A 14,682-nucleotide genomic window follows, 5' to 3' on the forward strand; every position below is an offset into this window, starting at 1 on the left:
AGCACGCAGTCACCAGGTGGGGACAGCCCGGCGGCCACTCCCTCCATACAGGCTTTATTTCAGTCCTGTGTGGCCTGCTGTATTTGCTATAGCAGCAGTTCACGTGACCCTTGGCCCTTTTCTATGGACATAACTTTAGATAACGACATGAAGACGGATAAACCGGTGTAGATTAAAAGCAAACGTTTAAAATGTTCTTTTACTATTCATTTAAATGTTAAGATTATGTATAGTTTCAGGCCTCTTAATTAATGATTACATTCTGTTAGCCTACTCTCAAAAACGTCCTGCACCACCTCCGCTTTTAGTGGCTAAATATGGGCCAACCTATTCCTGTCAATGCAGATCAACCGATGTGGCGGTGTCATTTGAAGACTCAATCTTTGTTCCATAACAGAGTTGGCATGCAAGCATATTGACCTATAGTCTGCAAGTGGTTCCCAACCGCTGACTATAGGTGTAGGCTATAATTAAAGTGTTATCAAGACCTTTTGCAGGCGACCTCGTATGCAAAACGGAACAATTAAAAGAATAAACATGCATTTGCTGTGCAGAGTGCCAGCACTCCCTTTATACACACAACTGTACTGGTAGAAGGCCATGGTCACGTGGGAAACAGTGGAAAGAAAGTAAGCAACGCTGCTTATTCCCCCATTGTGTTTATTAAGCAAACCAAATTAACACAAAACATATATGGGCAACATTACAATTGAACATTTTATACATAAGATGGAATTAACTGACACTACTCAAAATTTCAAATATTTAAAAAGCCATAATGTGGAAATTGAAGGTGACGTCATAAGGCTAATACCTCAAAGTACCTCATCGTTTTGAATAGTTTAAATCTTTTTAAAACAATTTATTCCACGTAATGCTACATAAACGGTGTCTATTTTAAGAATAGAAGCAGCCAGCAGTACCCTCGCGTACCACAGGTTGAAAAACACTGGTATACGACACCCATTAGGATGAAGGCAAGCAGAGCACTAGCGGCTGCATCACGACTGGCCTTCCTCTACAGATGGTCAGATTCATGGCATTACGCTATCTTACAAACAAACACAGAGGTAATTTACAGGTCACCATGACTGCTGTAGTGCTCAGAGTGAAGTCCTGCAATTTTCCAACAAGAGCCGTCTTTTCTGGAAAACAAGATTTGTTGTACAATATAAACCACTGTCCTATGTCCGCTGATGTTTCAATTTCAGATTTTCTTTCCTCTATTTATTAAACCGTTGTTATTTCTTTGACTTGTAACTTTGAAGTAGGCTATACAGTACGTAAGAAAGGGTGCAGCATTACATTTTCACATAGACTTTGAATAGGCCCCAATGTAGTGCTAAATGTGTTACACCCATTGGTAACATTTGCTGTAGTTAAGCCCATTAGGTCAACACCCAATGAAGCCACTGACCAAGAATGTCAGTCTTAAAATACAGTATGCACCATGGCATCAGAATTTGCTTGGCTTGAAAGCATATCACAATGGACACAATATAGCTCACCAATGATTCAAACACTAGTAGGCAGGCACTGGTGGGGGCTCAAGGTGAGAGCGATTTTTGGGTGAGTATAGACACTTCAAATTAAGATGGTCAAAAGATAAAACTAGACTTTGACAATTCATTTACAAAGTTAAAGAAAAAAATGCAAAACACAAAGGTTTGATAGATTTTTAGTAAAAAAAATAAAAGCAGAAATAGAAATCTGTATTAACAACATTTAAATATAAGGCTAAAAAAGATCTTACTAAGCAACATCACCCATCAATATAAATTCATTCCTAATCTTTTGATATTCTTTAAGGCCAAACTATTCTTATGAAATTATCATTTAGCACTTGTTAAAACGGATATTTTAATTAGCTTGTTAATGTATTCCAAAAATATATATACAGTTATTATTTTTCAGCAAATAATATTATATCCTAATATAATACAATAAAGATTTTGAATACACAGTACACTAGTATTTTGGAGTATTATGTGGGTTTAAGGACTTGGATTGTATCCTACATTGCAAAATCAAGATAAATAAGTACGAAAATAGCATAAATTATCACCAAAGCATTGTCACACTTTGATCATATGAACAAATCAAAAAACATAAAGCGTTTCGTTCCAATGTTTGTTCAGATACTCTTTACCCGTTCCCATTTTTTAACACATAGATTTGACACACATTTGAAATCTTATCCCATCACTTTGATTCAAAGAATAAAAATAGTTTAAGATGAGAGAAAAGGCCTTAACGCAGCAACATGCTCCATTACAATGAACTCTCCTTGTCGTCGTCTTCTTCAGACTCCAGGTAATACTCATCGTCCGTGGTCGAGTCTGAGCTGCTGTCTGAGGATTCGTCAAAGTCTGAGAGGCTGGCGACCATACCCCTGGTTGGCGGCATCCCCCTTACTGAAAGACTGTCCCTGGACGCGGCAGGGGACAGAGGGGAGGACCGACGGGGGGGTTTGCACATCAGCAGGGATGCTGGGGATGCCGGAGACGGCGGTGGGGTCAGACCACCCTCTGAATAAAACTGGAAGAGATCAGTGTTCCGGGACCTTGGACCTGACGGGCGGTCTTGTGGTGAAGTTGTTGGACTCTGCCTTTTAGGTGGGCCGTCCTCTGAAGACCAACAGGACAGGGATTTGAGTGATCGAGGGAGGGACTTCGACCTCATTTCGCCTGGCCTAGACGACAGTCGATAGTTGCTCGTGCTTCCCTGATCGCCCATGCTCTGGCCTTCATACTTTGATGTCCCTGCTGGCTCAGAGAGGTCATCCACACTCAGGACCCGCAGCCCCTTTGAGATGCGCTCCGAGCCCTGACGCCGACTGGAGACCACCGAGCTCACGGAGATAGAGCGTCCGGCGTCGATGCCATACTTCAGGTCGGCACAGGAAGAGTAGGACGCCAGGCGTCCCTTCGCTTGAACCGGACCTTCGGTGGATGGACTCGTGGACATCTTCCGCCTTGCGGTACCCAAAGGACTGACCGACCTTCCCCTCTCATCAGGGGGCGTCTGCTCTTTGGGACTGTAGAAGACACTATCATCTATCTCAGTGCCTGTGAGATAAGGAGAGATTGGAGATGAGGAGTACCGAGCGAAGGGAGCGCGAGGCCTGTTGTTGGAACTAGCAGATAGCGTTGTGGAGGCAGAGTCCCCCGGTGACTGCTTGCAGAGATCGGGATCCCGACATTGAGTTTCGATAGGCAGGCTCATTTGTCTTGGGCTGGCCCTTTCCTCCTTTGCTTCCCTTTCTGTAAATGGGTGATTTGAGACTAAAAACTTGGTCTGAGCATTTATTCCAGGTGTAATGTGAGAGGAACTCGAGAAATGATCACTGCTCCTATTACACAGCCCTTGTTTTGGTACGAGAGTAAATCTATTTTTTGTCCATCTGTCCTTTTCCGTCTCTCTTCTCTCTAACTCCTCAGCATTCGTGTCCCCAGGTATGTCCATCTCTTTATCCCCTTCTAACGTATCATTACTTTTCATGGTGATGTTACTGTTGTTGCCGACACTTGATCCACTAATAGATGGTGTCTTAGAGCTTTGGTTACCTTTTGGAGAACGTGTGAGATCATCAGAAAGCATACCCGCAAATTGTCGTCTTAATTTACTGACGCCTTGGTCCATTTGGGTAATTCCCTTGGATGCATGTTCAATTGCTGCTTTGTCTGGTACAAAACGTGTTTCCTGATTAGCAGGTAAACTGTCCCCTGGTCTACTGGTGCTTTCATTCCTCCAGGTAGGGCCTTTGCTGTTTGTGCTGCTTTTGTCAGTCGCTGTAAACAGAGGGAATGAAGTGTCCTTTGTGCTGCTTGTGTTGGCGTTCTGATTCAATGGATAGTATTGATTACCCCCAACCCCACTGGTTTTGGGGCTCAGCTGAATGCTCGGTTTCTTCCCAATGGAGAACCTTGTTTTGCCCGTACACTGAATCAGAGATCTGGGTGTGTTATTGCCCGGCGAGTCCGTCGAATTACCTTTACAAAGGCTGTAAACAAGCGTTTCAACCACACTCACACACGCAGTGGATGGGGGGAGTGTTTTATCCTGTAGTGTAGTCTGCAGCGAGAGACGCTCTGAGCCCATAACCGCTTTGTTGTCCTCTTGTGACGAGCTGGGGGTTTTGTAACTCTGCTTCCTGATTTTGTCGTCAGCTTCTTTTAATCTCAAACCTTCATATTTCAAGCCCTCAGGCAAGACAGGTCGGTTTGGGAAAGGAAGAGGTACGGTTTGTGTCGGGGAAATAGGGTCTGGAGAACGCTGGGACTGGGTTAAGGTTCTGTTTGCAGCTGGGTCGGGCGATAGGGCACTGGGTCTAGAGAGAGAAGATGGTGAGAAAGTCTGTGGCTGAAAGCCAGGAGGAGATGTGGGCAAAGGGTTCTCAGCCTCCCCCTGGGGAGAACGTGCAGACTTGAGGGAGGAGTAAGGTGGAGAGCTATAATGTTGTTTATAGCTGAAGTCTGGGGGAAGAGAGAGCGGAACGTAAGACTGCCACTGGTTAGCCCTGTCAGGTGACCTCTTATCTGGGCCAGGTGATGGGGATAACCCCCCTGTGTGTTCAGAGGTCCAGTCCATGGGGCTGACAGGGCTAGCAGACACAGTTTGTTGACTTCTCTCTTCACTCTCTGCCTTTCCGCTCGTGGCCTTGGGAATTGGCAAAAAGACAGGTGAGGATCTTGGGACATCAGCTGAATTGCCTTTTCTGAGGAAAGAAAAGGTAGAGGGACTTTCTAAGCTATGCGGAGATCTAGTTAGAGGCGAAGGGCTGGTCTTTAGTGGTGGGCTTGGGGTAGGTGGCAATGAAGCCTGGCCCATGTCTTCAGACCTTTGCAGATCCACTGAGTCCTGCCACGTCACCCTTCTCCGACCCTTGGGGGATTGCTTCTTGGAAGAAGAAATGTCCTGGCTTTTAAAGAATGTGCTCTCTTTTTTAGATAAGGAGGATTTTGGGGAGGGGGAGGGGGAGCATGAAGGGGTGGGAGTCACTGGGGGTGTTAGGAGAAACGAGGTGCCAATGAAAGGGGTTGGAGATGTGGCGGTGGGGACTTTCCCAGGGACAGTGAGGAGCACGGAGGTGGTAGATGGGACAGGAGTGCTGGAGGGGTTGGGGGGAGAGGTGGGAACTGTGAGTAGAGGTTTGCAGTTTGTTTTAGAGGAGACTGTGGCCTTGTATATAAATAAGGCCTTAGGATGCACATGCTTGCTTATGGTGGGGTAGGTCCGCTCGAAAACAAGAGGTGTAGGTCTTTTGTAGGTGCAACGGGGTAATGCAGTAGATTGGAAGCTAGCGTCTTGGCTGGAGGCAGGTTTTTGCTCACGACAGGTCGGAGTGTCGTTGGTGTGGATGGATTGATTTTCATTTAGAATCTTAGGGGAGGTGTTTTCTGAAATTGTACAATCCATATAAGTAGGGCTACTGACTGGTGAAGGGGTAAGTAGTGCTCTCTGGGTGTGTGCAGTTAGATGGCTTTTATCCAATGAGTAAACATTTTGGTTAATGATGTTGGCTGAGGCTTTGTTTACATTTACCTTGTTCACCTCAATTAGTGAACTATGCGGCTGCTGTGATTGTTTTTCATTCAAATTGAAGCCCTTAGACTGTGTGGAGAACGTGTCTGACTGCAGGCCAGATCTATCCTCGGCATTGCTTCGCCTGAGAGTTTCTGGACCTCGTGGTCTATTAAAAACAAGGGCATGTGTGCCTAAACTAATGGCTTCAGCTTTGGTATGCTCCGCATGATTGGGAATCTGTCTGTTTAAGCTCCTGTTGTCATTTGGCCTCAAGGAGGCCAAGTCACTGTTTCTATTACAGGGTGTAACTAAGGGCGTGTGTGTCTCATGTCTGTTATTGTTGATTATGCTGGCAGTGTCTTTGAAACCAGGCTGCACACCACCTTCCTGAGTCACTTGCTTCCACCAGGTTCCTGACCTCAGTGTAGTGCCTCTTGGGAGATCCTGACCCTTCAGTATAGTGTATTGCTCATACTGGGTAAGCCTGGCTGGATCTGTGTTATTGTCTGAAGTACTAAATTCTTCTGGTGGGCCTGGTTGATTAGTGGAGATGGGTTTCTGTGGATGCGAAAAAGTCGGACTTGTCAGACTGTCTGTCTGGGAAATGTTCGGTCCGTGAGGAATGTGTGACGAATAGGGGCGGGGCATCCATCGTTGTGTTGAGTTGTTACTGGGTGAGGTAAAGGAAGGGTTGAGATTGGATGAGACTGCAGCTCGGTCCCTGTTTGGACCGGTCAGAGATCGGCTTCCCGTTTCTGACATGGATGGGCTCTTCCAAGTCGAACCGATTTTCCTAAGAGAAAGAAGGAAGCCGCTGGTGGTTGGTTTCGAGCTTGGTTTAGCCAGGGGACGCTGATGAGCCCCTGGCGAAATCCTTTCATTTGTGCGTAGATCCAATGAGAGGGAAGGTATCGGAAGTGGTGTTTTCTCCTTTGGGTTGGTGTAACACCCTACTGTGTCTCTGTTGTCTAGAGTACGCGAATCCATGTCGACAGAAACCGTACGTGGCGTGAGCCGCTTTGTTGTGAAGTTAAGGTTTAGGCTTGAGGGCCCGCTGAACGAGGACCAACCATCAATCTTCCTCCTGTGGCCAACCAATGGGTCTTGAACATGAGGTCCATCTCCCAAATCCCTCTCTCCACGGAAATGCCTGTGGGGTTCCAGAAACCGATTGTGGACAGTTTGAGCGCCAGTGTTCGGACCATGTGCCACATTTTGTGCTTCAAAGTCCTCTGAGGATAACCCTTTCTTAGTCCGCTGGTTCCGTCTGCTCCAATGTGGGGCAAGAACTGACACCATGGCTGAAGACAGCATTGCTTTGTTGGGCTTATTACACCCCACAAGTTGGTTTGGAGTCTCGAGTTCTGTCCAGTTTGACTTTCTGTCTTCCACCGAGTCCACTGAAGTACTGTTCAGTTTGGACACAGGTGGAACGGTGTTTAAACTCCCACGGTCGTAATCGTACTCTGGAATCTCACGGAAAAAGGTGTGAGTGGTTGTTGATGAAACATAATCCGGGACTGCTTTCTCTTGGTTGTTGATGAGGACTGATGTCTTCTCTGATGGTTTCAGGCCTAGAAATTCTTCTAATGAGGCTCCGGGGGATGCATTGCCATGGTCCTGTTCAATGAAAACAGAATAACAATTTGTCTTCAACATGTACCAAAATGAAACATCACTGTAGAAATTAACATTAAATCTGGTCCCAACTTGTTTACCACACATCCCTCAAAGCTATTCATAGCATGTATAAAATAATCTCAGGTTAATAGTTTTCACATGTCAAAATCAGATGGAGTCACTCGACAAAGGACATGCAGAGAGAATACAAAAACGTTTTGTGGGATTTCAAATATGCAACAATGGCCTTCGTATAAGCCATGTTCCCATGACTCTGTAACTACAATGATTTAGGCGTGGACAAACAGGTTATCGAGAAAAGAGCGAAGAAGATATAGAGGGAGGCAGAAAACAAAGGTGCACACCCTGTACTCATAACATCACCAAACCGTTTGAGCAAACAGATTAATGAGATTGATTAGAATTGTTTCGTCAGGATATTTTTTTCTTGATTTTCAAACAATACATACCAGGATATCTTATCTATAAAAAATAAATATCATGTCCCCTTTGCACTGGGACTGAAAATAAACTGTGAACAGTACATTTTCATTTTGTTTTATTTTCATTCTATAGTGAAATCGACCAACCACCCTATGGCATTATTAGCTTCCATTATCTTTAATAGAGGTTGGCTAGTCTATGCTTACCTGTAAGCTCTTGCTATAAGGTTCATTTCTCAGGGCTTCGTGGAAACTAGTAGAGCAGGGAATAGAAAGAGAAAAAAACATTGGTGGTTAATGACAGGTGGCGAGATATCTCGGTTGAAGAGAAGCCTGTGTTTGTGGTGCATGCAAGTTCAACTGTTCTAAAAAAAAGGTAAGGTTAGGTCAGGGTAGTTTGACCCAAATGTGTACCTTGAACACTGTAGAAGTGAATGAATACCGTGGAAGAGAATTAACAATAACTTAATTAAGTGTTATATCCACACAATGTAGAGACATGTAGATAAGTATTCATATGCATTCAATGTCAAATGCTATTTATGGCTTTTATCTGCATTTGAAAAGGTACACCCAGGAAACATGCAAAAAAGAAAAACATAACTGATTAGGGACTTCTCAGTTACATATTAGATAAAGTACTTCCTCCATTGGAATGAGTTTCTATTAATGGCACTGAATCAAAAGTGATGTCAGTCCTGAAATATGTTGAAAGGGAGTAGAGAAAGTACACATTTTCAGCAGCCTTTGGTAACACTTGAGATGGGTCTGTAGGTATTTGAAGAATTGGCCGAACATTTTTGATGAAAGAGCATTAGAGTGTTTCTCTTCACATATTGTCCCACTCTTGTCTTACTATACAACCATATTCCTGACAGAGGGATTAAAGGTCTCAGGTGTCTAACATTTACCAAAAGAGAGTTGCCGAACAAGGAGGACGACATTCCTGCCATTGCTCTTCCTATCCCACTTTAAGTCCTCCCGCCCCTGCACCACGGTATTCCCACTCTTCTTAGTGTCATTACAGCACACAAAATTAAATAGTAACCTTATAGGTGATGGGCAGACAAACACATTATACACAGACAGACACACACGCACACACACAGACACTTTCACTAGCAGAGGTGTGAGTTATGTCCATATAAGGTGATGTTGAATGGTGTTTGGAGCCACAGGCTGTGGTGCTGGCGCAGTAAGAGAAAGTGTGCAATGGGTGGAAAGGTCAAGTAGAATGTGAATGATGTGGTGGATGACACCCACAGAGAAAGTTAGGTCAACAACCTAACATTTATAAGACTACCGTCACATCTGACACGCCCTGGCTCACACCTCGGTATGAAATAATTGCATTTATTGTCGTTAGAAAAAGGGTGTTCAGTGAAAGCCACACAAGATAGGCACTGCTCCTCAATGGCGAAGAAAGAAACCAGTCACATAGAACGCACACTCTGTGACTCTCCCATATGCATATTTGTCCTGAAATATGTGTGCTATAAATATGGCATTGGCTCTGTGCTTTATTATTCTGGTGAAGGATTGTAATATCCACCTGTTCACACACGTGCATGCAAATGTATACGCACGCAACCACACACACATACACTGGCAAGGTTTCATGGCCGGGAGACCAATTAGCCAATACATGCGTCGCTGCAATACTGCTGTTCCTTCGGAATACTTTTCTTCCGTGACCAAGCTGAGGTCAATGGTAAACCCAAGCTCTTATGTCTTATTTGGGTTCATTATAATTAGAAAACATATTCATATTTAGGATACGCTTTTATCCAAAGAAACCCTTCACATCCTGAATACAGGTTATTTACAGCAGTGTGGCCTTTCAGGATTCAACAGTCTGGAACCTTTAGTCTGGAAGTGGTCCACTGTAGCATCCATACTAACATGGCCTAAATGTGAAATCATCACTATCAAAATAATTGTGGTCAGTAATAATAGTCATATTCATAGGATACATAATAATTATAATCAATGAAGAAATATGCTACTCTAAATTCATTGTAATAGATTTTATGAGAAGACCTAAAGTTGTAAATGTGTCAGGTAGCCATTCAAGAGCATGTTGTTGTCCAATTATTTAACTATGCAGCTTCACATGCAGGCCGCTACAGTACAGACAGAGCTTTGGGCCTCGGGAATTCCTCATAGAGGGTTTAAATATGTGCCTGGGTTCCCCCCTTCCCTGAGTACCAGGCATGCCAGAGGAGTCCTAGGACTTGGCTGTGAGCTTGAACCATGCTTCTTTCATTTTAGCTCATAGTGTTTGAGCGCTACAAATCACACCATGCTCTGTGATCAGGATTACACTTAAGCAAGTTCAGAGAACGTACTCCACTCACTCATCCTTCAGACTGCATATCAGTCCAAGTGCAGTGTACCATGGCATATCCATCGGGTTATTTGTTGTTAATTCATTCATAAATCCATACATCTGCTCTCCATTCATCATTCCATCAACCTTTGATCAGCATTTCCTGCAGTTTATTTTTATTTGCATGAGTGAGCGTAGGTTTTATCCTACCATGCACACCTGTATTTTCTTTCTTTGGTCTTGTGATTGCTATAAATACTTCAAAATGTCTTTATTTACTCTTCAGTCTTTTAGCTGATGCTTTCCAAAGAGAGAAATACATTGAAATGTCATTAATGAGCAGGCAAGGGGAGACCTTTACAGGTTGATTTGGATTCAAACCCAGAAACCTGCAGCCTGGGTTTGAAATATCGTAGTCCGTGATATATCCAGTCCCCTGTGTGTTATCGTTTCAACCATGCATTGTTAAGACATAAAATAAACTGAATGGTTTCCCTGCTGCTCACCTCGGCGGGTAGGGTTGTGGGACGGTGTCTCTGGTAGCAGGGAGGCCCCCCACGGAGGCAGGTGTTGTGCTTGGCGGAGCAGAAAGTCTACAGTAGAAGGAGGTCACGTGGACCACGTTCACTGCCCCGGGTCTGTGCTCTGGGAAAGGACGGCAACAGATCCTTTAATGAGTCAACAATGCTCTTTGAACTCAAAAATGTGATACATTAAAGTTACGAGTCAATTTGAGACATTGATACACCCAAGGGGAAAAGATTGCGTGTGTGTGTGTGTGTGTGTGTGTGAGGTGAGGGCTGACCTTTGTATAGCGTCTCAGTTTGGCACTCTGAAGGCTCAGTCTTGTCACCAAGGTGCTGCTCCCGCAGAATCCCTTCACAAGTCGTCTCCTCTCGTTGGTCACTGGAAAACACGGCCAATAACAAGTATGAGATGGTGTCCCATCTTGTCCCAAACAAACATGTTATAGTTACAATCCTATGGGTCTTTTTCACCTTTCGAGACTGTGTATTATAGACTATATTACAGGATGAGCCTGATCTCTTTGACCCAAACGGATGAACACAGAGAGACCAACTGTCAACCGTCTCCATGGGTGGAGCCATTCTGGGACTTCTCCAGTATATCAGTGCACACAAGCTCATCAGATAAGGATGATTGGATTACATAAGACTCACCATTAATTTCTGCAGCTTGGCATCATAGACTAAACTCAATCTAACCCCACCTCGGACAGGTAATAACACAAATCTGCCGACTTGTTGTGAAAGAGTTGTTAAAGTTGTTGAAGATAAATCCTTTCCTGTTATACATAATTATTATGAATAGACTATGTGAAATAGTAACAAGGACAGTACAAAAATGTAAACCGTAGGTCGTTTGTTTGTGCCATTTTCCCGGTGGTCGCACTTATGTGTGATGCAACGAAAGCATCGCCATAAATTATTTAGCTCCATCCCATCACTTTTTAAATCTATTTCCTAAATTCCAAAACACTGCCCTACCCTGTCCACACCCAGTGCATGACTTTGATTTCACTCTCTCTTGCTCTTCCAACTGAATGGGCAACAGGGCTCTGGCTCCTCTCGCTGTCTCCACCTTTGCCCGAGGGGAGATTGCCTGGCCTCATTAGAATTATAATGTCTGTTTTGATTTAAACATGACTTGACATGTGGTTTCGGATTAAAACACCGGGAAGGCACATCCCTTCGAAAGTCTGCACATCTGAAATAGGCATGCCCTTAACTGTTTTATTACCCGGCACCCGCCCTCTTCAGACAGGTATAGCGACGCGCGTTGTATCATGGTTAAATCATTATATAAGGATTTGATTGACCGGTAGAGCAAGAATAAAGCTAGTACATGATGTGACCATGCATGCATCATTGAATTGAGTAATGTAATACACTGGTTCAAGTCGAGCATCGAAATATTGGTGCACTCCTGAAGAGTTACTGCCATGGTTTTAAAGTGTTTAAAATCCTGTTCTGCCTTCCTTTGTCAACATTGGAGGAACTTTAATCCATGTCTCTCTATGGCCCACTACATCTGGCATGCTCTGACATTTCCAGGGGATTGACAAGGAGATTTACATAATACTGTAATTGTTTATTTTTTATAAAAAAGTGATTACGAAGGCACTGGAGAGTTAACTCTACACTAACAGTCAGTCTTTGGATAAAAATTCATTGCCCCTTTGGATCTCTCTAAAACTCTACTTCCTTATATTAAATTTTTTCTGATGGTTTTAATTAAATTCCCTGCAATAATAAGATCAGTGATGGGCAATATCACTGGGTTGCAGAGCTTATGCTTGATCTTTAGAAGGGAAACCCATTAATTAACATTTGTTTCATCATCAATTCAAGGTTCAATGATATTGAGTTTAGCCCCAATGTTACAGCTTTTCATTTGCTAAATGATTTATTTTGGGTTAGTGAATTAATAACGAAAGGACACTAGTGGGTCCTGAGGTAAGACCAGTTGAGAACCACTGAATAAGTTGGTAGCATCATCTATACGTGTTTTTCAACCTGTGGTACGCTTACACGCTTACACCGCTTACCACAGTTGCACATGGGATTTTATTCTTGAAATAGAAAACTTATATTAATGGAAAATTTTTATTTAATTTAAATATATAAATATCGCTCGGTAAATATATATATAAAGATTATGGTTCGTTATTATTATAGGAATTGTTAATATATTCCATTGGTGTTTTGTGTTAATGTCCGTGTTGCCCTGTTTTTCTTTCCATTGTTAGCCACTGGCCATCGCCTTCTTGAAATAATATTTGTGTATAAAGCCCTCTTTTGCTCTTTGCTCCGATGGCTCTGCATGTTCTGAGCTGTTTCCTCTACCACTGCATGTGCATTTAGAAATCTTTTATCCTTGGCTATATGTTGTCCGCGAAAGGTCCTACATTCATCAGTATTTTTCCAGGGTCTAAGTACACCTGACTGTCTCACACACATACGCTCACACACACACAGACACACAGACACAGACACAGACACAGACACACACACACACACACACACACACACACACACACACACACACACACACACACACACACACACACACACACACACACACACACACACACGGCCAGTTATGGACCCATTCCCGTTTCATTTCAGTCCGAATTTGTCTTGTCTTGTTTGAGTCTCTTGTATAGAGCCTCTTGTTTGGACAACTGTCCGTGCGTGCCTCAGCTATATCTGGCTTTTATAGAGGGAGGCGGCCACAGTTCATCCTTGCCAATGTATTATATCACCACAGGAAGGCCCCCACAACACCCACTCTCCTAACGAAGCTCTCAACACGCTTCGTTTCTTGCCAGGTCTGAAAATCATGGCTGAGACAAAGTGAGACTTGCTCTCAGGTTGCCACTCCTTCAGCAGCTGTCAGCCTTCTTAAAGGATGTGTTTATGTTTTAGCCTGTACAACGCTATTTAAGGTTATTACAAGCCATTCAGCTCTGCACATGCAGAGCCATCGGCACAAATCTTTTTTTTTAAATATATATATAATTGCTATATTACCTAGAAAATGCATGGTTGTCGAGATTGTAGGCACATGTGTAAAAGAGATTCGATCACAGTGGCTTTTAATTGCAAGAAATACAATATTTGTTTTCAATATTTGTTTTCAACGCCACAGGCAGATATCATATTCGCGTAAACGTTGCACTGAAATTAATTTGACATACACACACACACACACACACACACACACACACACACACACACACACACACACACACACACACACACACACACACACACACACACAAACACTGATTTCCACGCCTGCCACGTTTATCCAAAAATAACCAATATGCAACCCTTGAAACATCACACTACAAAAACATTCTAAGTTTACAGCCACTGCTTAAGTGGCGAACTGCGTGTCCTCAGACAGCTCCCCATGACGGCCATGTCCATATGCTAAACTCGCAGAGAAGAAAGTGGCCGCATACCAAGAAAGACCAGGAAATAAACCCAGAACCAAAAACGGTGGGCCAGTCGAACAAATAGCGATTTGAATGTTGAAAATACTACTCTGAAACGCATAATAGGATAGAATAGGAAAAACCAAAGAAGGCTAGACAACGTACCTGGTGCTGCGCGTCGTCCCAGTGCTCGTGCCCGTGTGTTTACTCTCTGCAGACTCGCTCGCTCGTCTTCTTCCTCCCAACTTTCCCGCGTCACTCGATGACATTCTCCTTCAACCCGTCATCTCAACCGGAGGAGCCCGTTCCTCCGTGAAGCCCAAGTCCTCCCAGTTCACACCGGGCAGGCTAGGGGGAAGCCCAATTGAAAGCAATGTAGTCAGTGGTAAATACATTTGACTAACATGCAAAAAAAATACCACGCAGTCATTTCATTTGAACGCTCTGCGTGGGACCGGTGGTTTGGACCATGGGGTCGAGAGAAGTCTAACCCGCCCCCTTTTGTTGAAACTTTCCCAAGGCTGGACAGGTCTTGAGGACAGGTGCAGCAATGCACTCTCTGGTCGATGTGTGTAGTGTTGCTTCGATAATAATTAATTCGGAGGTTATCTTATAACGATTTGGGTTGAACTGCCATTACAGCCAATATGTCATTACTTAAAAAAATAAAAAAACATTTTAATTGCATACTTCATTGGACAAAGAGCAATTGGGCCTATTGCAAATAGTCAACGCAAAAATGCAGAAATGTAGAAAAGTAAAGGCGTTCTGTCATTATGATAGGCTAGCTAGCACATTGA

At 43.6% G+C, this 14,682-nt stretch overlaps 1 protein-coding gene across 1 annotated transcript; it reads right to left on the bottom strand.

Annotated features, from left to right (window-relative positions):
• Nucleotides 1–87: 87 nt before the first annotated feature.
• On the bottom strand, nt 88–14,336 carry zmp:0000000991 (mucin-5AC). Its single transcript, XM_056583700.1, has 5 exons — nt 14,048–14,336; nt 10,724–10,824; nt 10,425–10,563; nt 7,797–7,842; nt 88–7,146 (listed from the first exon to the last, which is right to left on the bottom strand). Exons 1-5 carry the CDS (start codon nt 14,149–14,151, stop codon nt 2,272–2,274), a joined length of 5,265 nt encoding a protein of 1,754 aa, XP_056439675.1. The 5' UTR covers nt 14,152–14,336; the 3' UTR covers nt 88–2,271.
• Nucleotides 14,337–14,682: the final 346 nt, after the last annotated feature.

The sequence above is a fragment of the Gadus chalcogrammus genome, chromosome 23 (genome assembly GCF_026213295.1).
Source record: "Gadus chalcogrammus isolate NIFS_2021 chromosome 23, NIFS_Gcha_1.0, whole genome shotgun sequence".
NCBI lineage: Eukaryota > Metazoa > Chordata > Actinopteri > Gadiformes > Gadidae > Gadus > Gadus chalcogrammus.